This window comes from Somniosus microcephalus, unplaced genomic scaffold, assembly GCF_052327205.1.
Source record: "Somniosus microcephalus isolate GS21.2 unplaced genomic scaffold, FLI_Smic_1.0 unresolved_chr3, whole genome shotgun sequence".
NCBI lineage: Eukaryota > Metazoa > Chordata > Chondrichthyes > Squaliformes > Somniosidae > Somniosus > Somniosus microcephalus.
Genome location: NW_028225181.1, coordinates 44,808,396 through 44,834,569, shown reverse-complemented (window position 1 = coordinate 44,834,569; position 26,174 = coordinate 44,808,396). Strand labels below are relative to the sequence as shown.

The window sequence follows — 26,174 nt, the reverse complement described above, 5'->3', positions numbered from 1 at the left end:
GGGGGTGAGAAGTCCCACAGTTTGGGGGGTGAGGAGTCCCACAGTTTGGGTGCGAGGAGACTCACAGTTTGTGGGGTGAGGAGTCCCACAGTTTGTGGGGTGAGGAGTCCCACTGTTTGGGGGGTGAGGATTCCCACAGTTTGGGGGGTGAGGAGTCCCAAAAGTTTGGGGGTGGGTGAGGAGTCTCACAATTTGGGGGGTGAGGAGTCTCACAGTTTGGGGAGTGAGGAGTCTCTTAGTTTGGGGGGTGAGGAGTCCCACATTTTGGGGGGGTGAGGCGCCCCACAGTTTGGGGGGGTGAGGCGTCCCACAGTTTGAGGTGTGAGGTGTCTCATAGTTTGGGGGGTGAGGAGTTCCACAGTTTGGGGGGGTTAGGAGTCCCACAGTTGGGAGGTGAGGAGCCTCACAGTTTGCGGGGTGAGGAGTCCCAAAATTTGGTAGTGAGGAGTCCCACAGCTTTAGGGGTGAGGAGTCCCACAGTTTGGGGGGTGAGGAGCCCCACAGTTTGTTGGGTGAGGAGTCCCACAGTGTGTGGGGTAAGGAGTCCCACTGATTGGGGGGTGAGGAGTCACAAAGTTTGGGGAGTGCGGAGTCCCATAGTTTGAGGGTGAGGAGTCCCACAGTTTGGGGGTGAGGAGTCTCACAGTTTGGGATGCGACAAGTTACAAAGTTTGGGGGTGAGGAGTCCCACAGTTTGTGGGGTGTCGAGTCTCACAGTTTGCGGGGTGAGGATTCTCACAATTTCGGGGGTGAAGAGTCCCACAGTTTGGTAAGTGAGGAATCCCAGTTTGGGAGGTGAGGATTCCCACGGTTTGGGAGTGAGGAGTCTCACAGTTTAGGGGGTGAGGATTCCCACAGTTTGGGGGGTGAGCCATCCCACAGTTTGGGAGGTGAAGTGTCCAACAGTTTGGGGGGTGAGGAGTCTCACAGTTTTGGGGGTGAGGAGTGACACAATTTGGAGTTTGAGGAGTCCCACAGTTTGGTGGAGTGAGAAATCTCACAGTTGGGGGGATGAGGAGTCTCACAGTTTGGGGGTGAGGAGTCCCACAGCTTTGGATGAGGAGTCCCCACAGTTTGGGGGGTGAGGATTCCCACAGTTTCGGGGGTGAGGAGTCCCAAAGTTTGGGGAGTGAGGAGTCCCACAGATTGGGGGGTGAGGAGCCCACAGTTCAGGGGGTGAGGAGTCTCACAGTTTGGTGGGGTGAGGAGTCCCACAGTTTGGTGGGTGAGGAGTCTCACAGTTTGGGGGGTGAGGAGTCCCGCAGTTTGGGGGGTGAGGATTCCTACAGTTTTGGGGGTGAGGAGCCCACAGTTCAGGGGGTGAGGAGTCTCACAGTTTGGGGGGTGAGGAGTCCTCACAATTTGGTGGGTGAGGATTCCTACATTTTTGGGGGTGAGGAGCCCACAGTTCAGCGGGTGAGGAGTCACAAAGTTTGGGGGGGGTGGAATCTCACAGTTTGGGGGTGAGAGGTCCCACCGTTTAGGGCGCTGAGGAGTCCCACAGTTTGGGAAGTGAGGAGTCCCACAGTTTGGGAGGTGAGGTGTCCCACAGTTTGGGGGGTGAGGAGTCCTACAGTTTTGGGGGTGAGGAGCCCACAGTTCAGAGGGTGAGGAGTCACAAAGTTTGGGGGTTGAGGTGTCCCACAGATTGGGGGGTGAGGAGTCTCACAGTTTGGGCGGTGAGGAGTCCTCACAGTTTGGTGGGTGAGGAGTCCTACAGTTTTGGGGGTGAGGAGCCCACAGTTCAGGGGGTGAGGAGTCCCAAAGTTTGGGGGGGTGGAATCTCACAGTTTGGGGGTGAGAGGTCCCACCGTTTAGGGCGCTGAGGAGTCCCACAGTTTGGGAAGTGAGGAGTCCCACAGTTTGGGAGGTGAGGAGTCCCACAGTTTGGGAAGTGAGGAGTCCCACAGTTTGGGAAGTGAGGAGTCCCACTGTTTGGGAGGTGAGGAGTCCCACAGTTTGGGGGCTGACGAGTCCCACTGTTTGGGGGTGAGGTGTCTCACAGTTTAGGGGGTGAGGATTCCCAATTTTTGCGGGGTGAGGCATCCCACAGTTTGTGGGTGTGAGGAGTCCCACAGTTTGGGGGGTGAGGAGTCTCACAGTTTGGGAGGTGAAGGGTCCCACAGTTTGGGGGTGTGAGGAGTCCCACAGATTGGGGGGTGAGGAGTCCCACAGCTTGGGGTTGAGGAGTCCCCACAGTTTGGGGGTTTAGGAGTCCCACAGTTTTGGGGGGGAGGAGTCCCACAGTTTTGGGGGTGAGGAGTCCCACAGTTTGGGGAGTGAGGAGTCCCACAGATTGGGGGGTGAGGAGTCTCACAGTTTGGGGGGGAGAGGTGTCCCACAGTTTGGGGATTGAGGAGTCGTCACAGTTTGGTGGGTGAGGAGTCCCACAGTTTGGTGGGTGAGGAGTCCCACAGTTTGGTGGGTGAGGAGTCTCACAGTTTGGTGGGTGAGGAGTCCCACAGTTTGGGTGGTGGCGAGTCTCCACGTTTGAGGTTTGAGGAGTCCCACAGTTTTGGGGATGAGCAGTCTCACAGTTTGGGGGGTGAGGAGTCCCACAGTTTGGGGGGTGAGGAGACCACAGATTGGGGGTGAGGAGACACACAGTTTTGGAGGTGAGGGGACCCACAGTTTGAGTGGTGTGGTGTGCCACAGTTAGGGGGTCAGGAGTCCCACAGCTTGGGGGGTGAGGAGTCCCAAAGTTTGGGGAGTGAGGAGCCCCTTAGTTTGGGGGGTGAGGATTCCCACAGTTTCGGGTAGAGGAGTCCCACATTTTGGGGGCGAGGAGTCCCACAGTTTGTCGGGTGAGGAATCCCACAGTTTGCGGGGTGGGGTGTCTCACAGTTTGGGGTGAGGTGTCTCACAGCTTGGGGGTGAGCAGTCTCACAGTTTCGGGGGTGAGGAGTCCCACAGTTTGGGGGGGTGACGAGTCCCACAGTTTAGGGTGTGAGGAGACCCAGTTTGAGGTGTGAGGAGTCCCACAGTTTGGGGGGTGAGGACTCTCACAGTTTGGGGGGTGAGGAGTCCCACAGTTTGGGGGGTGAGGATTCTCACGGTTTGAGGGGGTGAAGAGTCCTACAGTTTGGGAAGTGAGGAGTCCCACAGTTTGGGAGGTGAGGAGTCCCACAGTTTGGGGTCTGAGGAGTCCCATGGTTTGGGGGTGAGGAATCTCACAGTTTGGAGTGTGAGGAGTCCCACGGTTTGGGGGTCAGGAATCTCACAGTTTGGAGGGTGAGGTGTCCCACAGTTGGGGGGTGAGGAGCTTCACACTTTGGGGGGTGAGGACTCCCACAGTTTGTGTGGTGAGGAGTCCCACTGTTTGGGGGGTGAGGAGTCCCACAGTTTGGGGAGTGCGGAGCCTCACAGTTTGGGGGGTGAGGAGTCACACAGTTTGGGGAGCTCGGAGTCCCACAGTTTGGGGGTGAGGAGTCCCACAGTTTGGGGGGTGAGGTGTCCCACAGTTTGGGGGGTGAGGATTCCCACCGTTTGGGGGGTGAGGAGTCTCACAATTTGGGATGTGACAAGTCCCAAAATTTGGGGGTGAGGAGCCCCAAAGTTTGGGGGGTGAGGAGTCTCACAGTTTGGGCGGTGAGGACTCTCACAATTTGGGGGCTGAGGAGTTCCACAGTTTGGGGGGTGAGGAGTCCCACATTTTGGAGGGTGAGGAGTCCCCACAGTTTGAGGGGTGAGGAGTCCCACAATTTGAGGGGTGAAGAGTCTCACAGTTTGGGGGGTGAGGAGTCCCACAGTTTGGGGGAGTGAGGAGTCCCACAGTTTGTGGGGTGAGGAGTCCCACAGTTTGGGAGGTGAGGAGTCTCACAGTTTGGGGGTGAGGAGTGCCCACACTTTGGGGGTGAGTAGTCCCCACAGTTTGGGGGTGAGGATTCCCCACAGTTTGAGTGTGAAGAGTCCCACAGTTTGGGGATGAGGAGTCCCACAGTTAGGGGGAGTGAGGAGTCTAACCGTTTGGGGGTATGTGTCCCCACATTTTGGGGGGGTGAGGAGTCCCACGGTTTGGGGGGTGAGGAGTCACCCAGTTTGGGGGTGAGGAGTCCCACAGTTTGGGGGGTGAGGATTCCCACAGTTTGGGGTGTGAGGAGTCCCCACATTTTGGGGGTGAGGAGTCCCACAGTTTGGCGGGTGAGGAATCCCACAGTTTGCGGGGTGAGGTGTCTCACACTTTGGGGGTGGGGAGTCTCACAGTTTGGGGGTGAGCAGTCCCACAGTTTCTGGGGTGAGGAGTCCCACAATTTGGGGGGTGACGAGTCCCACAGTTTAGGGTGTGAGGAGCCCCACAGTTTGAGGGGTGAGGAGTCCCACAGTTTGGGGGGTGAGGAGTCTCACAGTTTGGGGGGAGGGGATTCCCACAATTTGAGGGGTGAGGAGTCTCACAGTTTGGGGGGTGAGGAGTCCCCACAGTTTGGGGGTGAGGAGTCTCACAGTTTGGGGGGTGAGGAGTCCCACAATTTGAGGGGTGAGGAGTCTCACAATTTGGGGGGTGAGGAGACCCACAGTTTGGGGCTGAGGTGTCCCCACAGTTTGGGGGTGAGGACTCCCACAGTTTCGGGGGTGAGGAGTCTGCACAGTTTGTAGGGTGAGGAATCCCACAGTTTGGGGTGGTGAGGAGTCTCCACAGTTTGTGGGGTGAGGAGCCCCACGGTTTGGGGGGTGAGCTGACCCACATTTTAGGTGGTGAGGAGTCCCAGTTTGGGGGAGTGAGGAGTCCCACAGTGTGGTGGGTGAGGAATCTCACAGTTTGCGGTGTGAGGAGTCCCACAGTTTAGAGGGTGAGGAGTCCCACAGTTTGGGGGGTGAGGAGTCCCACAGTTTGGGGGGTGAGGTGTCCCACAGTTTGGGGGTGAGGATTCTCACAGTTTGAGGGGGTGAAGAGTCCTACAGTTTGGGAAGTGAGGAGTCCTACAGTTTGGGAGGTGAGGAGTCCCACAGTTTATGGGCTGAGGAGTCCCATGGTTTGGGGGTGAGGAATCTCACAGTTTGGAGTGTGAGGAGTCCCACGGTTTGGGGGTCAGGAATCTCACAGTTTGGGGGGTGAGGTGTCCCACAGTTGTGGGGTGAGGAGCTTCACACTTTGGGGGGTGAGGACTCCCACAGTTTGTGTGGTGAGGAGTCCCACTGTTTGGGGGCTGAGGAATCCCACAGTATGGGGAGTGCGGAGCCTCACAGTTTGGGGGGTGAGGAGTCACACAATTTGGGGAGCACGGAGTCCCACAGTTTGGGGTGAGGTGTCCCACAGTTTGGGGGGCGAGGTGTCCCACAGTTTGGGGGGTGAGGATTCCCACCGTTTGGGGGGTGAGGAGTTTCTCAATTTGGGATGTGACAAGTCCCAAAATTTGGGGGTGAGGAGCCCCAAAGTTTGGGGGGTGAGGAGTCTCACAGTTTGGGCGGTGAGGACTCTCACAATTTGGGGGCTGAGGAGTTCCACAGTTTGGGGGGTGAGGAGTCCCACATTTTGGAGGGTGAGGAGTCCCCACAGTTTGAGGGGTGAGGAGTCCCACAATTTGAGGGGTGAAGAGTCTCACAGTTTGCGGGTTGAGGAGTCTCACAGATTGGGAGGTAAGTCTCACAGTTTGGAATGTGAGGGGTCCCACAGTTTGGGGGAGTGAGGAGTCCCACAGTTTGGGAGGTGAGGAGTCTCACAGTTTGGGGGTGAGGAGTCCCCACAGTTTGGGGGTGAGTAGTCCCCACAGTTTGGGGGTGAGGATTCCCCACAGTTTGAGTGTGAGGAGTCCCACAGATTGGGGGTGAGGAGTCTCACAGATTGGGGGTGAGGAGTCCCACAGTTTGGGGATGAGGAGTCCCACAGTTAGGGGGAGTGAGGAGTCTAACCGTTTGGGGGTAGGTGTCCCCACATTTTGGGGGGGTGAGGAGTCCCACGGTTTGGGGGGTGAGGAGTCACCCAGTTTGGGGGTGAGGAGTCCCACAGTTTGGGGGGTGAGGATTCCCACAGTTTGGGGGGTGAGGAGTCCCCACATTTTGGGGGTGAGGAGTCCCACAGTTTGGCGGGTGAGGAATCCCACAGTTTGCGGGGTGAGGTGTCTCACAGTTTGAGGGTGAGGAGACTCACAGTTTGGGGGTGAGCAGTCCCACTGTTTCTGGGGTGAGGAGTCCCACAATTTGGGGGGTGACGAGTCCCACAGTTTAGGGTTTGAGGAGCCCCACAGTTTGAGGGGTGAGGAGTCCCACAGTTTGGGGTGTGAGGAGTCTCACAGTTTTGGGGGTGAGGAGTCCCACAGTTTGGGGGAGGTGAGGAGTCCCACAGTTCGTGGGGTGAGGAGTCCCACAGTTTGAGGGGTGAGGAATCCCACAGTTTGGGTGGTGTGGAGTCCCACAGTTTGAGGGGTGAGGAGTCCCACAGTTTGGGGGGTGAGGAGTCTCACAGTTTGGGGGGTGAGGATTCTCACAATTTGAGGGGTGAGGAGTCTCACAGTTTGGGGGGTGAGGAGTCCCTACAGTTTGGGGGTGAGGAGTCTCACAGTTTGGGGGGTGAGGAGTCCCACAATTTGAGGGGTGAGGAGTCCCACAGTTTGGGGGGTGAGGTGTCCCCACAGTTTGGGGGTGAGGACTCCCACAGTTTCGGGGGTGAGGAGTCTGCACAGTTTGTAGGGTGAGGAGTTCCACAGTTTGGGTGGTGAGGAGTCCCACAGTTTGGGGTGGTGAGGAGTCTCCACAGTTTGTGGGGTGAGGAGCCCCACGGTTTGGGGGGTGAGGTGACCTACAGTTTAGGTGGTGAGGAGTCCCACAGTTTGGGGGGTGAGGAGTCCCACAGTTTGGGGGGTGAGGAGTCTCACAGTTTAGAGGGTGAGGAGTCCCACAGTTTGGGGGGTGAGGAGTCGCACAGTTTGGGGGGTGAGGAGTCTCACAGTTTTGGGGGTGAGGAGTCCCACAGTGTGGGGGAGGTGAGGAGTCCCACAGTTTGTGGGGTGAGGAGTCCCACAGTTTGAGGGGTGAGGAATCCCACAGTTTGGGTGGTGAGGAGTCCCACAATTTGTGGGGTGAGGAGTCCCACGGTTTGCGGGGTGAGGAGACCCACAGTTTAGGTGGTGAGGAGTCCCTGTTTGGGGGAGTGAGGAGTCCCACAGTTTGGGGGGTGAGGAATCTCACAGTTTGGGGGATGAGGAGTCCCACAGTTTGGGGGGTGAGGAGTCCCACAGTTTGGGGGGTGAGGAGTCCCACAGTCTGGGGGGTGTGGAGTCCCACAGTTTAGAGGGTGAGGAGTCCCACAGTTTGGGTGGTGAGGAGTCCCACAGTTAGTGGGTGGGGAGTCTCACACTTTGCGGGGTGAGGAGTCCCACAGTTTGGGGGGTGAGGAGTCTCACAGTTTTGGGGGTGAGGAGTCCCACAGTGTGGGGGAGGTGAGGAGTCCCACAGTTTTGGGGTGTGGAGTCCCACAGTTTGGGGGTGAGGAGTCCCACAGTTTGGGGGTGAGGAGTCCCACAGTTTCGGGGGTGAGGATTCCCACAGTTTGGGGGTGAGGAGTCCCACAGTTAGTGGGTGAGGAGTCTCACAGTTTGCGGGGTGAGGAGTCCCACAGTTTGGGGGTGAGGAGTCCCACAGTTTCGGGGGTGAGGATTCCCACAGTTTGGGGGTGAGGAGTCCCACAGTTAGTGGGTGAGGAGTCTCACAGTTTGCGGGGTGAGGAGTCCCACAATTTGGGGGTGACGAGTCCAACAGTTAGTGGGTGGGGAGTCTCACAGTTTGTGGGGTGAGGAGTCCCAAAGTTTGAGGGGTGAGGAGTCCCGCAGTTTGGGGGGTGAGGAGTCTCACAGTTTGTGGGGTGAGGAGTCTCACAGTTTGGGAGGTGAGGATTCCCACAGTTTGGGGGTTGAGGAGTCCCACAGTTTAGGGAGTGAGGAGTCTCACAGTCTGGGAGGTGAGGATTCCCACAGTTTGGGGGGTGAGGAGTCTCACAGTTTGTGGGGTGAGGAGTCCCACACTTTGGGGGTGAGGAGTCCCACAGTTTGGGGAGTGAGGAGTCTCACAGTTTGGGAGGTGAGGATTCCCACAGTTTGGGGGGTGAGGAGTCCCACAGTTTGGGGGGTGAGGAGTCTCACAGTTTTGGGGGTGAGGAGTCCCACAGTGTGGGGTAGGTGAGGAGTCCCACAGTTTGAGGTGTGAGGAATCCCACAGTTTGGGTGGTGTGGAGTCCCACAGTTTGTGGGGTGAGGAGTCCCACGGTTTGCGGTGTGAGGAGACCCACAGTTTAGGTGGTGAGGAGTCCCAGTTTGGGGGAGTAATGAGTCCCAAAGTTTGGGGGGTGAGGAAGCTCACAGTTTGGGGGGTGAGGAATCCCACAGTTTGGGGGTTGAGGGGCCCCACAGTCTGGGGGGTGAGGAGTCCCACAGTTTAGAGGGTGAGGAGTCCCACAGTTTGGGGGGTGAGGAGTCCCACAGTTTGGGGGGTGAGGAGTCCCACAGTTTAGAGGGTGAGGAGTCCCACAGTTTGGGGGGTGAGGAGTCTCACAGTTTGCGGGGTGAGGAGTCCCACAGTTTTGGGGGTGAGGAGTCCCACGGTTTCGGGGTGAGGAGTCCCACAGTTTTGGGGTGTGGAGTCCCACAGTTTGGGGGTGAGGATTCCCACAGTTTGAGGGTTGAGGATTCCCACAGTTTCGGGGGTGAGGATTCCCACAGTTTGGGGGTGAGGAGTCCCACAGTTAGTGGGTGGGGAGTCTCACAGTTTGCGGGATGAGGAGTCCCACAGTTTGGGGGTGAGGAGTCCCACAGTTTCGGGGGTGAGGAGTCCCACAATTTGGGGGTGAGGAGTCCCACAGTTAGTGGGTGGGGAGTCTCACAGTTTGGGGGTGAGGAGTCCCACAGTTTCGGGGGTGAGGAGTCCCACAGTTTGAGGGGTGAGGAGTCCCACAGTTTGGGGGGTGAGGAGTCTCACAGTTTTGGGGGTGAGGAGTCCCACAGTTTGTGGAGTGAGGAGTCCCACAGTTTGAGGGGTGAGGAGTCCCACAGTTTGGGGGGTGAGGATTCCCACAGTTTGGGGGGTGAGGAGTTCCACAGTTTGGGTGGTGGGGAGTCCCACAGTTTGGGGGTGAGGAGTCCCACAGTTAGTGGGTGGGGAGTCTCACAGTTTGGGAGGTGAGGATTCCCACAGTTTGGGGGGTGAGGAGTCCCACAGTTTGGGAGGTGAGGATTCCCACAGTTTGGGGGGTGAGGAGTTCCACAGTTTGGGTGGTGGGGAGTCCCACAGTTTGGGGGTGAGGAGTCCCACAGTTAGTGGGTGGGGAGTCTCACAGTTTGGGAGGTGAGGATTCCCACAGTTTGGGGGGTGAGGAGTTCCACAGTTTGGGGGGTGAGGAGTCCCACAGTTTGCGGGGTGAGGAGTCCCACACTTTGGGGGTGAGGAGACCCACAGTTTGGGGAGTGAGGAGTCTCACAGTTTGGGAGGTGAGGATTCCCACAGTTTGGGGGGTGAGGAGTCCCACAGTTTGGGGGGTGAGGAGTCTCACAGTTTTGGGGGTGAGGAGTCCCACAGTTTGAGGGGTGAGGAATCCCACAGTTTGGGTGGTGTGGAGTCCCACAGTTTGTGGGGTGAGGAGTCTCACAGTTTGGGTGGTGTGGAGTCCCACAGTTTGTGGGGTGAGGAGTCTCACAGTTTTGGGGATGAGGAGTCCCACAGTTTGTGGGGTGAGGAGTCCCACAGTTTGAGGTGTGAGGAATCCCACAGTTTGGGTGGTGTGGAGTCCCACAGTTTGTGGGGTGAGGAGTCCCACGGTTTGCGGTGTGAGGAGACCCACAGTTTAGGTGGTGAGGAGTCCCAGTTTGGGGGAGTAATGAGTCCCACAGTTTGGGGGGTGAGGAAGCTCAGAGTTTGGGGGGTGAGGAGTCCCACAGTTTGGGGGTTGAGGGGCCCCACAGTCTGGGGGGTGAGGAGTCTCACAGTTTAGAGGGTGAGGAGTCCCACAGTTTAGAGGGTGAGGAGTCCCACAGTTTGGGGGGTGAGGAGTCCCACAGTTAGTGGGTGGGGAGTCTCACAGTTTGCGGGGTGAGGAGTCCCACAGTTTGGGGGGTGAGGAGTCTCACAGTTTTGGGGGTGAGGAGTCCCACAGTTTGGGGGGTGAGGAGTCTCACAGTTTTGGGGGTGAGGATTCCCACAGTGTGGGGGAGGTGAGGAGTCCCACGGTTTCGGGGTGAGGAGTCTCACAGTTTGGGGATGAGGAGTCCCACAATTTGGGGGTGAGGAGTCCCACAGTTAGTGGGTGGGGAGTCTCACAGTTTGCGGGGTGAGGATTCCCACAGTGTGGGGGAGGTGAGGAGTCCCACAGTTTGGGGGTGAGGAGTCCCACAGTTTCGGGGGTGAGGAGTCCCACAATTTGGGGGTGAGGAGTCTCACAGTTTGGGGGTGAGGAGTCCCACAGTTAGTGGGTGGGGAGTCTCACAGTTTGCGGGATGAGGAGTCCCACAGTTTGGGGGTGGGGAGTCTCACAGTTTGCGGGATGAGGAGTCCCACAATTTGGGGGTGAGGAGTCCCACAGTTTGGGGGTGAGGAGTCCCACAGTTAGTGGGTGGGGAGTCTCACAGTTTGCGGGATGAGGAGTCCCACAGTTTGGGGGTGAGGAGTCCCACAGTTTCGGGGGTGAGGAGTCCCACAATTTGGGGGTGAGGAGTCTCACAGTTTGGGGGTGAGGAGTCCCACAGTTTGGGGGTGAGGAGTCCCACAGTTAGTGGGTGGGGAGTCTCACAGTTTGGGAGTGAGGAGTCCCACAGTTTGGGGGTGAGGAGTCCCACAGTTTGGGGGTGAGGAGTCCCACAGTTTGGGGGTGAGGAGTCCCACAGTTTGGGGGTGAGGAGTCTCACAGTTTGGGAGTGAGGAGTCCCACAGTTTGGGGGTGGGGAGTCTCACAGTTTGGGGGTGAGGATTCCCACAGTTTGGGGGTGAGGAGTCTCACAGTTAGTGGGTGGGGAGTCTCACAGTTTGGGAGTGAGGAGTCCCACAGTTTGGGGGTGAGGAGTCTCACAGTTTGGGGGTGAGGAGTCCCACAGTTAGTGGGTGGGGAGTCTCACAGTTTGGGGGTGAGGATTCCCACAGTTTGGGGGTGAGGAGTCCCACAGTTAGTGGGTGGGGAGTCTCACAGTTTGGGGGGTGAGGAGTCCCACAGTTTGGGGGTGAGGAGTCCCACAGTTTGGGGGTGAGGAGTCCCACAGTTAGTGGGTGGGGAGTCTCACAGTTTGGGGGTGAGGAGTCCCACAGTTTCGGGGGTGAGGAGTCCCACAGTTTGGGGGTGAGGAGTCCCACAGTTAGTGGGTGGGGAGTCTCACAGTTTGGGGGTGAGGAGTCCCACAGTTTCGGGGGTGAGGAGTCCCACAGTTTGGGGGTGAGGAGTCCCACAGTTTGGGGGTGAGGAGTCCCACAGTTAGTGGGTGGGGAGTCTCACAGTTTGGGGGTGAGGAGTCCCACAGTTTGGGGGGTGAGGAGTCCCACAGTTTGGGGGTGAGGAGTCCCACAGTTTGGGTGGTGAGGAGTCCCACAGTTTGGGGGGTGAGGAGTCCCACAGTTTGGGGGGTGAGGAGTCCCACAGTTTGGGGGTGAGGAGTCCCACAGTTTGTGGGTGGGGAGTCTCACAGTTTGGGGGTGAGGAGTCCCACAGTTTGGGGGGTGAGGAGTCCCACAGTTTGGGGGGTGAGGAGTCCCACAGTTTGGGGGTGAGGAGTCCCACAGTTATATCCCACAGGATATACCTGTTTATACACTGTATGAATAGAACTGCGTTTATCTGCTAAACCATAAATGTATTTTGATGCTTTGGCAACATAAGATGTAACTTATCATGCCAATAAAGCGATTTGAATTGTGAATTGTGAATAGTAGGTGGGGAGTCTCACAGTTTGGGGGGTGAGGAGTCCCACAGTTTCGGGGGTGAGGAGTCCCACAGTTTGAGGGGTGAGGAGTCCCACAGTTTGGGGGGTGAGGAGTCTCACAGTTTTGGGGGTGAGGAGTCCCACAGTTTGGGGTAGGTGAGGAGTCCCACAGTTTGTGGAGTGAGGAGTCCCACAGTTTGAGGGGTGAGGAGTCCCACAGTTTGGGGGGTGAGGAGTCTCACAGTGTGGGGTAGGTGAGGAGTCCCACAGTTTGTGGAGTGAGGAGTCCCACAGTTTGAGGGGTGAGGAGTCCCACAGTTTGGGGGGTGAGGAGTCTCACAGTTTGGGAGGTGAGGATTCCCACAGTTTGCGGGGTGAGGAGTTCCACAGTTTGGGTGGTGGGGAGTCCCACAGTTTGGGGGTGAGGAGTCCCACAGTTAGTGGGTGGGGAGTCTCACAGTTTGGGAGGTGAGGATTCCCACAGTTTGGGGGGTGAGGAGTTCCACAGTTTGGGGGGTGAGGAGTCCCACAGTTTGGGGGTGAGGAGTCCCACAGTTAGTGGGTGGGGAGTCTCACAGTTTGGGAGGTGAGGATTCCCACAGTTTGGGGGGTGAGGAGTTCCACAGTTTGGGGGGTGAGGAGTCCCACAGTTTGCGGGGTGAGGAGTCCCACAGTTTCGGGGGTGAGGAGTCCCACAGTTTGGGGGTGAGGAGTCCCACAGTTTTGGTGATGAGTACCACAGTTTGGGGGTGAGGAGTCCCACAGTTTGGGGGTGAGGAGACTAACGTCCATTTTCTGCCTACCCTCTAATTTAACCTCCTGCTCAGTGACTCTCGTACACACAGTTACAATTAAGGGATGCAATTGGCCTCAGCTTCCCATAGATTGGGAAGAGTTTCAGTAGCACAGTCTCCGCTCCCGATCAAACATTGCTTACAGGGGTAAATTCGTCGATCCTGTTTCTCACATTCGATGGGCATGTGATACTCGGTGTCCGTCAGAATCTTCAGCCCCATGTCCTGCCAGGAGAACAGACAGGATCGTTGGTAGAAGTAATGAGTGACATTGTCTGACTCATCCATCCCTCTCTCCCTCCCTCTCACCAGCCCTCCATCCCTGCCCCCCTCCCTCTCACCAGCCCTCCACCCCTCCCTCCCTCCCTCTCACCAGCCCTCCATCCCTCCACCCATTCCTCCCTCTCACCAGCCCTCCACCCCTCTCCCCCTCCCTCCCTCTCACCAGCCCTCCACCCATCTCTCCCTCCCTCCCTCTCACCAGCCCTCCACCCTCTCCCCCTCCCTCCCTCTCACCAGCCCTCCACCCCTCTCCCCCTCCCTCCCTCTCACCAGCCCTCCACCCCTCTCTCCCTCCCTCCCTCTCACCAGCCCTCCACTCACTCCCCCTCCATCCCTCTCACCAGCCCTCCAGCCCTCTCCCCCTCCCTCCCTCTCTCCAGCCCTCCACCCCTCTCCCCCTCCCTCTCTCTCACCAGCCCTCCACCCTCTCCCCCTCCCTCCCTTTCACCAGCCCTCCACCCCTCTCTCCCTCCCTCCTTCTCACCAGCCCTCCACCCTCTCCCCCTCCCTCCCTTTCACCAGCCCTCCACTCCTCTCTCCCTCCCTCCTTCTCACCAGCCCTCTACCTCTCTCTCCCTCCCTCTCACCAGCCCTCACTCCCCTCTCTCTCCCTCCCTCTCACCAGCCCTCCACCCCTCTCTCCCTCCCTCCCTCTCACCAGCCCTCACTCCCCTCTCACCCTCCCTCCCTCTCACCAGCCCTCCACGCCTCTCTCCCTCCCTCCCTCTCACCAGCCCTCCACCCCTCTCTCCCTCCCTCTCACCAGCCCTCCACCTCTCTCTCCCTCCCTCTCACCAGCCCTCACTCCCCTCTCTCTCCCCCCCTCTCACCAGCCCTCCACCCCTCTCTCCCTTCCTCTCACCAGCCCTCCACCCCTCTCTCCCTCCCTCCCTCTCACCAGCCCTCACTCCCCTCTCACCCTCCCTCCCTCTCACCAGCCCTCCACGCCTCTCTCCCTCCCTCCCTCTCACCAGCCCTCCACCCCTCTCTCCCTCCCTCTCACCAGCCCTCCACCTCTCTCTCCCTCCCTCTCACCAGCCCTCACTCCCCTCTCTCTCCCCCCCTCTCACCAGCCCTCCACCCCTCTCTCCCTTCCTCTCACCAGCCCTCCACCCCTCTCTCCCTCCCTCTCTCTCACCAGCCCTCCCCCCCTCTCTCCCTCCCTCCCTCTCACCAGCCCTCCACCCTCTCCCCCTCCCTCCCTCTCACCAGCCCTCCACCCCTCTCTCTCCCTCCCTCTCACCAGCCCTCACTCCCCTCTCTCTCCCTCCCTCTCACCAGCCCTCCACCCCTCTCTCCCTTCCACTCACCAGCCCTCCACCCCTCTCTCCCTCCCTCTCTCTCACCAGCCCTCCCCCCCTCTCTCCCTCCCTCCCTCTCACCAGCCCTCCACCCTCTCCCCCTCCCTCCCTCTCACCAGCCCTCCACCCCTCTCCCCCTCCCTCCCTCTCACCAGCCCTCCACCCCTCTCTCCCTCCCTCCCTCTCAGCAGCCCTCACTCCCCTCTCTCCCTCCCTCCCTCTCACCTGCCCTCCACCCCTCTCTCCCTCCCTCCCTCTCACCAGCCCTCCACCCCTCTCTCCCTCCCTCTCACCAGCCCTCCACCCCTCTCTCCCTCCCTCTCACCAGCACTCACTCCCCTCTCTCTCCCTCCCTCTCACCAGCCCTCACTCTCCTCTCTCTCCCTCCCTCTCACCAGCCCTCCACCCATCTCTCCCTCCCTCTCACCAGCCCTCACTCCCCTCTCCCTAGCTCCCTCTCACCAGCCCTCCATCCCTCTCTGCCTCGCTCCCTCTCACCAGCCCTCACTCCCCTCTCTCTCCCTCCCTCTCACCAGCCCTCCGCCCCTCTCTCCCTCCCTCTCTCTCACCAGCCCTCCACCCCTCTCTCCCTCCCTCCCTTTCACCAGCCCTCACTCCCCTCTCTCTAGCTCCCTCTCACCAGCCCTCCACCCCTCTCTGCCTCACTCCCTCTCACCAGCCCTCACTCCTCTCTCCCTCCCTCCCTCTCACCAGCCCTCCACCCCTCTCTCTCTCCCTCCCTCTCACCAGCCCTCCACCCCTCTCTCCCTCCCTCTCACCAGCCCTCCACCCCTCACTCCCTCCCTCCCTCTCACCAGCCCTCCATCCCTCCCTCCCTCCCTCTCTCTCACCAGCCCTCCACCCATCTCTCCCTCCCTGTCTCTCACACCACTACTTCTCTCCCTCCCTCCAGCACATTCTCCTTGTAGTGTATGTACCCATCTACCTTTAAGGGAACTATTGAATGTAACCGTTCACCTTTAAGTGAACTACTTTAGGTGTGGCACTATTTGTTTGGCTTCTGTATACTGTAATACCGATAGTGACCACACCAGTATATAAGTGTTGTGGCAGGATTGCTGGGGCAGATTCGCCCTGACCTTCGAATAGTAAAGACCTGTTTGTTTGTTACTTCTGAAGTCTGCATTTATTAACTGCACAACCCACAGACTTTACAGTGGCGACGAGTCCGATCGTACCCTGCGGCAAGACTACCAAAGCAACGAATAGCGTTGAAGAGAGGCAACCGCCCTCGTCGTTCTGCTGGAAGAAAACACGAGGCTGCAGCAGGAGGAAGGAGGAAGACTTTAGCAACAAAAGCTTCCATCAGCAACAGGCACTGACTACCCTTCTACCACGGTGCGGAGTGAGCCGATCAGCAGGAAACAAGGCGGCCGCGGAGACTGTGAGTAGGGGAAGGTGTAGAGAATATCTGGAGACTAAGGGCTGTGCACTCGACCACGGTCGAGGGGGAACGGAGCCGGTCAGAAAGTCGGGTCCAACAGCATCGTGAGACAGTCGGACCTCGATCGGCGGGAAAAGCCGGGCAGCGACCGCAGCCACGAAGCGCTGAGACTGGGAGTAGGCGCAGGAAGAGAAACCCAGCTGCAGCCGGGGAGGGAAACACCGGTCTGCGAGAGGGCTGGGAGGCGAACAGGAACCGTGCGGGTGGGAGAGAGAGACAGAGCCGAGCAAGGGGAGAGAGACTGCGCGAGAGCCAGTCCAGCGGCTGAGCTGTTCTCCACCAACGGGGTACCCAGAGCCGGTAGAACCGAACGTGCGGGAGAGGGAGAGACAGAGCCGAGCAAGGGGAGAGAGACTGTGCGAGAGCCAGTCCAGCGGCTGAACTGTTCTCCACCAACGGGGTACCCAGGGCCGGTAGAACCGAACGTGCGGGAGAGAGAGCGACAGAGCCGGGTATGGAGAGAGAGACTGCGCGAGAGCCAGTCCAGCGGCTGAACTGTCCTCCGTTAACGGGGTGTACCCAACGCCGGTAGAGCCATGCGGGCGGGAGGAAAAGACAGAGCCGAGTAAAGGGAGCTGTGCGAGAGCCAGCCAGCGGCTGAACCTGTCCGCTGTGGGGAAAGCGTACCCCTTCCACCAGGAAGAAACGCGGGAAGCCGCCATTAGGCGGAGGAGACGACAGAAGCGGGAAAACGCCATTGAAGTGGGCGGGGAGAGAAAGGAAGAGCGGGAAACCGCCATTTTCGCGGGAAAACCGCCATCTTAACGGACATACCGCCATTGAAGTGGGCGGGGAGAGAAGGAAAGAGCGGGAAACCGCCGATTTCGCGGGAAAACCGCCATCTTAGAAATAAACAAATAAAGAAGAATACTTAAAGAAATACTGGTGCTGCTCCCAAGGGAAGAAAGATGCCTAAGCGAGGGAATATTAACGACTTTAATTCTGAAATAGAAGACTGGGCCACGTACGTGGAACGCATAGAGATCTATTGCGAAGCCAACAAAATAGAGGAAGACGACAAGGCGATAACATTGCTAAACTCGATGGGGGCAAAAACATACGGGCTCTTGAAGCATCTAATAGCACCAAATAAACCAGCGGATCAGACCTTCGAAGAGATTGTGGCTGTGCTGAAGGACCACTTGAACCCCACACCGTTGATGCTGGCTGAACGATTCAAATTCTACGCAAGAACGCAGAGGAAAGACGAAAGCAATGCGGAGTACTTGGTCGAACTGCGTAGGCTAGCAAAATACTGCCAGTTCGGAGGGAATCTGACAGAAGCACTGAGGGACAAGTTCGTATGTGGATTGTCCAAAGAAGGGATGCAGAAGCGACTACTGGAAGAGAACGACCTCACACTGGACAGGGCTGTCCTTATAGCTGCATCGCACGAAGCCGCAGCGAAAGGAACGGTGGAAATGCAACTAAAGGCGGCGGCACTCGGGGTGGACCAAATTACTTCAAGCACAACAAAATGCTACCGTTGTGGGAAGACAACGCATGACCAGAATCAATGCTGGTTTAAGAACCAAGAGTGTCGGAAATGTGGCAAACTGGGTCACATCGCGAAGGTATGCCGGTCAGGGAAGAAGACCAACAATCAAAGGAAGCCACCACAAGAAAAGTACAACAAGGTACACAAGGTGGCTGAGAAGAGTTCAGACGAACAGAATTCAGACTCAGACCCAAACAACCAGTAGCTGGGTAGTCTGAGAATCCACAATGTGGGTAAAGAAACGGATCTACAAACCATTTGGGTCATACTAAAAATAGCTGGAGTCCAAGTAAGGATGGAGCTGGACACTGGATCAGCTCTATCAGTCATCAACCGAAGGGACTACCACCGGCTATTCTCTCACATACCTTTAAGAAATACCAAGTTCATATTACAGACATACACGGGGCATAACGTATACCCCATGGGGAAAATAAGAGTCAAGGTGAGAGATAGGGGTAAAGAACACCCAAGAATGAACTTGTATGTATTACCTGAAGGAGGACCACCACTTCTAGGACGGGAGTGGATTAAGAAAATAGATATGGAATGGCACTACCTAAAAGCCATAATGAGGGAGGACTCAGTGCAAGCTATCAGCTCAGATTCTGAAATGGATGATGATAAGACCAATTCAAATATGGAACACAAGGCTAAAAGGGACTTGCCGATGATGGGGAAGGAAACGAAGACATGCAGAAGGACTTATGTTACCAAGAAGAATAAAGCTGCAGAGCAGAACTCCAGGTTGACAGAGAATTCTGAGCCTGTTCAAGCAAAGGATTCATCCACAATGGAAGAACACCGAGTTCGGACTCAAACTTATGTCAAAGTACGACAACAATTGGAACAGTTGAGTGACTGTCTCGTACAAGAGATGAAAAATATGGAAAAGTTCTGGGACACCGAATGGGAGAACCTGGAAAGACGACAGAGACAGCTAGCTCAAGCAGAGAGCGACCATAGAGCCATCGTGGCCAAATACCAATCACATTCCCCTGATGCTGTTCAGGAACTAGAATATTTACAGAACGAACCAAAGGAAGAGGAATCTTCAGGAAGCCAGGATTTTATCCCAGTTCATCTCTACGACTCGTTGCAAGCAGAGTGTAACAAGTTGAAAGAACAGTATGAACAGGCCCAGACTACAATCCTGGAAGGGGTTAACTCGGCAACCTCCGAAAAGCTAGTTTTAGTGAAAGCATCTGAACAGCTAAAGGTTGAACATGAGCGAGAATTACAAAGGCTGCAGGAAATGTTTGATGAGCTCCAGGCCAAGACAGACTCATCGGTAGAGATTCCATCCATCGATGAAAAATTAGAGGTGGAAGACAGCAGAACATGAAATTCAAGATGTCCAAGAACTCATTAAATTATTGAAGGCAACCCAGGACAAATATGAGGTGGCAATGGCCGAGGTTCAACAACTTGAAGAACATATTCAACTAGGAATCCGGGCAGTGGAAGGAAAGGCAACTGGAAGGATCACAGAGACTGTAGGAATGGCCCCTGAACAGGAGTTAGAGAACATCAAGGCGCAACTTCTTCGAGCGCTTAAAACCAAAGTACCGGAGGAAAGGAAGGTGAAAACATTGGAGGGAAAGGTGGATGAAATGGAGAAGACTCTAATCCACAGTGTCCCCGTAGAAGAGTTAACGGCCAGCCAACTTTTACACACGCTGAGGGACAAGACTCCAAAATGGGAACACGAGTTTCAGGGTTCAAAGGGAAAGAATTCGGAGCTTCCAAAAGTCACGGAGATAGCTGAGGGGGCAACACAGCTTTTACAAGGATGCCAAAAGTACGCTGAATTGCATCAAGGGGAACAGAAGGGGGTGGAAACAGATACTCCAGTAGAAGGATTAAATAGCCTGACAACGAAATCCCCGATGGAAGGGAAGGTATTGAACTCACAAATGAGGCCAGTAGTGAAGGAATGGCAGACATCCCCGGAAGAGCGGAATGAATATGAATGTTTGAAGAAGTCTTTTCAAGAAAGATGGTTAGGGAAGGAACCACCGTCGGCTAACGTCCAGATGGATAAGAAGGAAGTAGAAGGGCCTCTCACTGGCCTAACTCAGGACGACCCCGAATATTACCATGACCTGTTGAGTGACACTGAATATTACGAGGATCTGGTCTGCTCAGTTTGTGATGAAAACTCCCAAAGTGCTGAAATCCGGATGAAGCACTTAAGGTCTAAGGAACAGAGAGAGTTGGTGGCGCTACAGCTGGCAGCCGAGAAAGGAGCTCCGAGAGTGTCAAAAAGGCAGAAAAGAAAAAGAAGAAGCAGAAGATAATAACTGTCTAAAATATTAGCACTTCTACCATCTCAGGCGGGACACTACGAAAGGAACTAAATTAGTTGAAAAACTGGAAAATATCAAGACAGCCAGTTGGTTGTAAAAGTCCACACTGCTGGTTCAACAGGACGAAAGTTCAAACTGTTACGTCAAGAAAAAGGCTATGGAGGAGTCACGCTAGCCATGTGAACCGGCTACACCAAAGAGATGTTGTTTGGAACGAGTCAAGATCAGAGACTGAATCTATGAACTGTTTCCGCAGAGACTGAACCTGTGAACTGTTCCCACCAAGATTATATCTGTAAATTGTTTTATATGACATTGACTCCACCGAGATTATATCTGTAATTTGTTTTATAGGAAGTTGAAGATATGTATGTTTAACGGGGACTCTGTAAGTAATAAGCTAAAAAGGGAGGATTGTAGTGTATGTACCCGTCTACCTTTAAGGGAACTATTGAATGTAACCGTTCACCTTTAAGAGAACTACTTTAGGTGTGGCACTATTTGTTTGGCTTCTGTATACTGTAATACCGATAGTGACCACACCAGTATATAAGTGTTGTGGCAGGATTGCTGGGGCAGATTCGCCCTGACCTTCGAATAGTAAAGACCTGTTTGTTTGTTACTTCTGAAGTCTGTATATTTATTAACTGCACAACCCATAGACTTTACACTCCTCCCTGTCTCTCACCAGCCCTCCAACACTCCCTCTCTCCCTCCAACTCAGGCCCTCCAGATCTCTCTCCCTCCATCTCTCACTAGCCCTCCACCACTCCTTCTCTCCTTCTGTCCAACCCTTCCTCCCTTCTTCCATCCCTCCCTCCCTACATTCCTCTTTCCATTGCTCCATTCTTCCCTTCACCTATCCCTCCATCCATCCTTATATCCCTTCCTCCAAACATCACTCCACTCTATTCCTTTATCCACCCACCACTCCATCCCCCTTTCCAACCCTCTCCTCATCCATCCATCCATCTATCCATCCCTTCCTGTCCTTCCATCCCTCTATCCAACTCTCTTTCTCCCTCCCTCTCTCTGTTCCGCTCTCTTTCTCTCTCTATCCACTCAATTTCTCCCCTGTCCTCCACTCAGCCTGCCTCCCTGCCTTCGATGCCCAGATGGGGGCCAGATGTGGTGATGACCCGGGTAATGGAGCAATAAGAACCTGGAGAACAGAGGCGACGTCTCCCATTGAGTCCCGAGCAGTGCTGGGTCGGAACATGTGAAACTCAGAGGTGCAGATCTGTCTGGGATCCTCCATCACACGGTAATTGTAACCACTGAGGTCCTGGACTGGGAGCAAAGAGTAGACCTGGAGACAGAGAGACAAAGACACATCAACAGGCTGGAGAACGGAAGACTTCATCCCTCTCCCAGAAACCCCAGCAGAGACCTCAGACACTCCGTGAGCCCGTGCATGATGAGTCTGGACAAGAGATTCACATCCCCACTCCACCAATCCAGACCACACCCTACACCCCAGCCGGGATCAGGAACAGGAACCCGAGCTGATTCAAACCCCTCCCTAACCCAGGGGTCACTGGACAGGGGTTAGGAGTAGGAACCCGGGATGATTTACCCCCACCCTAACCCAGGGGTCACTGGACAGGGATCAGGAGCAGGAACTCGGGCTGACTCACTCCCTCCCTAACCCAGGGATCACGGGACAGTGATCAGGAGCAAGAAGCCAGGCTGATTACCCCACTCCCTTACCCCGGGGTCACTGGACAGGGATCAGGAGCAGGAACTCGGGCTGATTCACCTTCTCCCCAACCCAGGGGTCACTGGACAGAGATCAGGAGCAGGAACCCGGGCTGATTCACCCCCTCCCTAACCCAGGGGTCACTGGACAGGGATCAGGAGCAGGAACCCGGGCTGATTCACCCCCTCCCTAACACAGAGGTCACTGGACAGGGATCAGGTGCAGGAACATGGGCTGATTCACCGCCTCCCTAACCCAGGGGTCACTGGACAGGGATCAGGAGCAGGAACCCGGGCTGATTCACCCCCTCCCTAACCCAGGGGTCATTGGAGAGTGATCAAGAGCAGGAACCCGGGCTGATTCACCCACTCCTAACCCAGGGGTCACTGGACAGGGACCAGGAGCAGGAACCCAGGCTGATTCACCTCCTCCATAACCCAGGGGTCACTGGACAGGAATCAGGTGCAGGAACCCGGGCTGAATCACCATCCTCCCTAACCCAGGGGTCACTGGACAGGGATCAGGAGCAGGAGCCCGGGCTGATTCATCCCCTACCTAACCCAGAGGTCACTGGACAGGTGTCAGGAGCAGGAACCCGGGCTGATTCACCCCCTCTCTAACCGAGGGGTCACTGGACAGGGATCAGGAGCAGGAACCTTGGCTGATTCACAGCCCTCCCTAACACACGTGTCACTGGAAAGGGATCAGGAGCAGGAACGCGGGATGATTCACCCCCTCCCTAACCCAGGGGTCACTGGACAGGGATCAGGAACAGGAACCCTGGATGATTCATTCCCTTCCCTAACCCAGTGGTCACTGGACATGGGTCAGGAGCAGGAACCCGGGCTGATTCACCCCCTCCCTAACGCAGGGGTCACTGGACAGGGATCAGGAGCAGGACCCCGGGCTGATTCACCCCCGCCCTAACCCAGGGGTCACTGTACAGGGATCAGGAGCAGGAACACAGGCTGAATCACCCCCTCCCTAACCCAGAGGTCACTGGACAGCGATCAGGAGCAGGAACCCGGGCTGATTCACCTCCTCCCTAATCCAGAGGTCACAGGACAGCGATCAGGAGCAGGAACACAGGCTGATTCACTCCTCCTCCCTAACACAGGGGCCACTGTACAGGGATCAGGAGCATGAACCCGGCCTGATACACCCTCCTACCTAACGCAGGGGTCACTAGAAAGGGATCAGGAGCAGGAATCCGGGCGGATTCACCCCCTCCCTAACCCAAGGTTTACTGGACAGGGATCAGGATCAGGAACCCGAGCTGATTCACCCCCTCCCTAACCCAGGGGTCAATGCCAGGGATCAGGATCAGGAACCCGGGCTGATTCACCCCCCTCCCTAACCCAGCAGACACTTGACAGGGATAAGGAGCAAGAACCCGGGCTGATTCATCCCACTCCCTTACCCAGGGGTCACTGGACAGGGATCAGGATCAGGAATCCGGGCTGATTAACCCACTCACTAACCCAGGGGTAACTGGACAGGGATCAGGAGCAGGAACCCAGGCTGATTCACCTCCTCCCTAATGTACTGTTTTCTTTGTGGGTTCAATGACGAGACATTTATGAAAGAGAATGTCTTTTAATCTGAAGCTTGTTCAACTCTTTTAACAGCATTTACAGGAGACATCATGCTAGTGATGCATCTAGAACGAAACTGAAACTAAACCAAACTGCTTGTCTCTGTCACATGGCCTCTGCTGGTCAGGCATAAGTAATCAATCAGGCAACTATGCTGGTAAGACATGATAATCATACAGGCAAATAACATCACTATTTGCTGATATCATTACATCTCCTTTTCTTAAAACAAAAGTATTTTACTTTTAAATAACAACATATTTTCTTTGTATTAATCTGCATTTTAACTGTAACACTTAATGAACTTACATTATCATTATCATGATCAAGGTTTTTTAACCTTGCTTTGTGTGTTCACATGAAATATGTCAATACACTAGAACTTGAAGAAAGAATAAGATAACATTACTTCCTTTTATAACAATAGTCCTTAAATTTGCTCAATGAGTCCCTCAGGAGGCTTCATGTGTCTTGAGGATTTTCTGCTTGATTGTCCTTGAATCTGAGTTGTTGACTCAGATGATTGGTTCTCAGCTGTGTGATCAGGTTGTTCAACAGTATCAGTCTCTTGACCTGCTGTGGCTGGTCCCATGAGAAGATCTCGACGATTTCTTCTCAGAACAGCATCCTCATCTGTCTGAATGGTGTATGATCTTGGTTGAACTTCACTCAGGACAGTTCCCTTCTGAGTCCATGTGTTGTTTTGTCTTTCAACCTTACTTGGTCACCAGTGTGGAGTTAAGGTAGGTTTTGTGTTCCTCTGTCATAGTAATACTTTTGCTTTTCTTTCTGTTGTTCTTTGAACTTCCTCACTTTCTCCCCCTCTTTTGTTTTCAGGAGGTTCTCCGGGATGGGTAGGTTTGACCTTAGCCGACGTCCCATAAGGAGTTGGGCTGGTGACTTACCACACTCCAGCGGCGTTGTGCGGTATACAAGCATGCTCTGGTAGAAATCAGTTCCACTGTCTTTTGCCTTGTACATCAGTCTTTTCACTGTCTGGACCGATTTTTCCACTAGACCATTGGACTGTGGAAAGTGAGGACTTGACGTTGTGTGGACAAAGTCCCACTCTTTGGCAAAGTGTTGGAAACTTGCATTGTAAAACTGAGGTCTGTTGTCTGTGAAGACCTCGCTTGCCACGCCATGTCTGGAGAATATGGCTTTCATACATGTTATCACAGCATCTGCAGTGGTGGTGTACAGTCAACAAACCTCTGGATACAGGGAGTAATAGTCTGTGACTACAAGATAGTCCTTCCCTTGACATACGAATAGGTCAGCGCCTACCTTCTGGTAAGGTCTGTCTGGTGCTGGCTGTGGCTTTAGTGGTTCTACCGGATTGCTTGCTCGATATTTCAGGCATATTGTGCAGTTTGACACCTCATTTGTCACATCTTGGTTGATTCGTGGCCAATACATCACCTCTCGTGCTCTTTTCTTACACTTTTCGATTCCCAGATGTCCTCCATGGATCCTCTTTAGCATCTCTTTTCTCAGACTCTTTGGGATAACTATTTTACTTCCTTTGTAGATGATGTCTTCGACCACTGATAGTTCCGCCCTGCAGTTCCAGTACTCTGCTATGTCAGGTGAGCAGTCTTGCTTCATGTTGGGCCATCCATCCAAGATGCTTTTCCTCAGTCATCTCATTGTTTCATCTTTGTTTGTCTCCGTCTTTATGAGCTCCATTTTTGCATCTTCTATGGGCATTGCACTTGTGATCATGTCCACGTAGGCGTTCACTTTTTCATCCATTGTGGTGTTTGCGGGCTCACTTGGGTCTACAGCTCTGGAAACGTGTCTGCTGTATACATCAGCTTACCCGGTGTGTACGCAACATTCAGTGGATAGCGTTGCAGCCTGATCATCATTCTTTGTATTCTAAGCGGACAGCTATTTAGTGGCTTTTGGAACAATACAATCAAAGGCTTATGGTCAGTCTCTACACTGATTGCTTGTCCTGCCACAAACTGGTGAAATCTTTCACAGGCGTATGTGATGCTGAGCAGCTCCTTTTCTATTTGAACATATCGCGTCTCCGCGTCTGTCATTGAGCATGATGCATATGCAATAGGTTGCGAGTAGTCATATTTTTGCAGAAGAACGGCACCGAGCCCACTCTGTGATGCATCTGATGATATCTTGATGGGTCTCGCTGGGTCATAAAACCTCAGAACTGGTTCCTCTGTGAGCAGTTTCTTTAGATCGCTCCATGACTTCTCATGCTCATGATTCCATTCCCATTCTATGTTCTTTTCAGTTAGTCTTCTCAGTGGCGCCATCTTTTCTGAGAGGTTGGATATGAATTTACCCATGTAGTTGATCATTCCATTAAACCTCTGCATGTCCTTTTTGCATTGTGGCTTTGGCATATTCTCAATGGCGGACACCTTTCTGGGATCTGGTCTGAAGCCCTCACCACTAAGGATATCTCCCACGAATGTCAGTTCTGTCACCCCGAGCTGGCATTTCTCTCTATTCAGCTTCAGGTTTGTTTTCCTTGTTGCTTCCAGCACTTTTTTCAGTCTCTTGTCATGCTCAGTTCTCATGGTTCCCCATACTATGATGTCATCCATTGATGTATCAACTCTCTCCAGGTGCTCATTGATCATATGGATAGTCTTGTGATACACTTCAGGAGCTGAGGCAATGCCAAATGGTAACCTTAGGGATCTGTATCTGCCAAATGGACTGTTGAACGTGCACAGTCTTGAACTTGCTTCGTCCATCTTCATCTGCCAAAATCCTGATGATGCATCTAACTTGCTGAAATATTTTGTATTTGCAAACTGTGCCATGATTTCCTCACGTGTAGGAAGCTTGAAGTGCTCTCTCTTTATTGCTCTGTTTAGATCTCTTGGATCCAGGCAAATTCTGAGCTTTCCATTCGTTTTGTCCACTACGATGAGGGAACTCACCCACTCAGTTGACTCATCTATCTTCTGAATCACGTTCAGACTTTCCATCCTGTCCAACTCTGCCTTCAGTTGCTTTTGAAGAGCAAACGGAACTTTTCTGCATGGATGTATGACCGGTGTCATAATTTTATCTACTCTGATCGTGTGTTCTCCTGGAATGCAGCCTAGACCCTTAAATAGGTCTTTGTACTCTTTCATGAGTTCATCATAGACTGTCTCTCCTTCACTTTCCACAACGAGGACTCTCTTTACCAGGTTCAGTCTCTCACAGGCTTTTAAACCGAGTATGGCTTGCACCTCCTTTGGCACCACGATTAATGCGAACGTGTGCTCTCTGTCCTTGTGTGTCACTTTGACAATGCATCTTCCTTTCACTGGTATTTCAGCACCTGAGTATCCTGTCACTTTCACTTTGATTCCATGTATCTTTGGTCTGGGTCTAATTTTCTTAAAATCAGTCTCTGATATCACATTAACTTGTGCTCCAG

At 54.7% G+C, this 26,174-nt stretch overlaps 1 protein-coding gene across 1 annotated transcript in view; it reads right to left on the bottom strand.

Moving 5' to 3' along the window:
• LOC147091393 (alpha-2-macroglobulin-like) overlaps positions 1–26,174 on the bottom strand; it is a 1,124,424-nt gene that overhangs the window by 551,092 nt on the left and 547,158 nt on the right. The window contains exons 16-17 of the mRNA XM_085976756.1: positions 20,637–20,783; positions 12,763–12,844 (exon numbers count right to left, since the gene is read on the bottom strand). Of these exons, the coding sequence (XP_085832882.1) occupies positions 12,763–12,844; positions 20,637–20,783 (229 nt within the window). The remainder of the gene's footprint in view (positions 1–12,762; positions 12,845–20,636; positions 20,784–26,174) is intronic.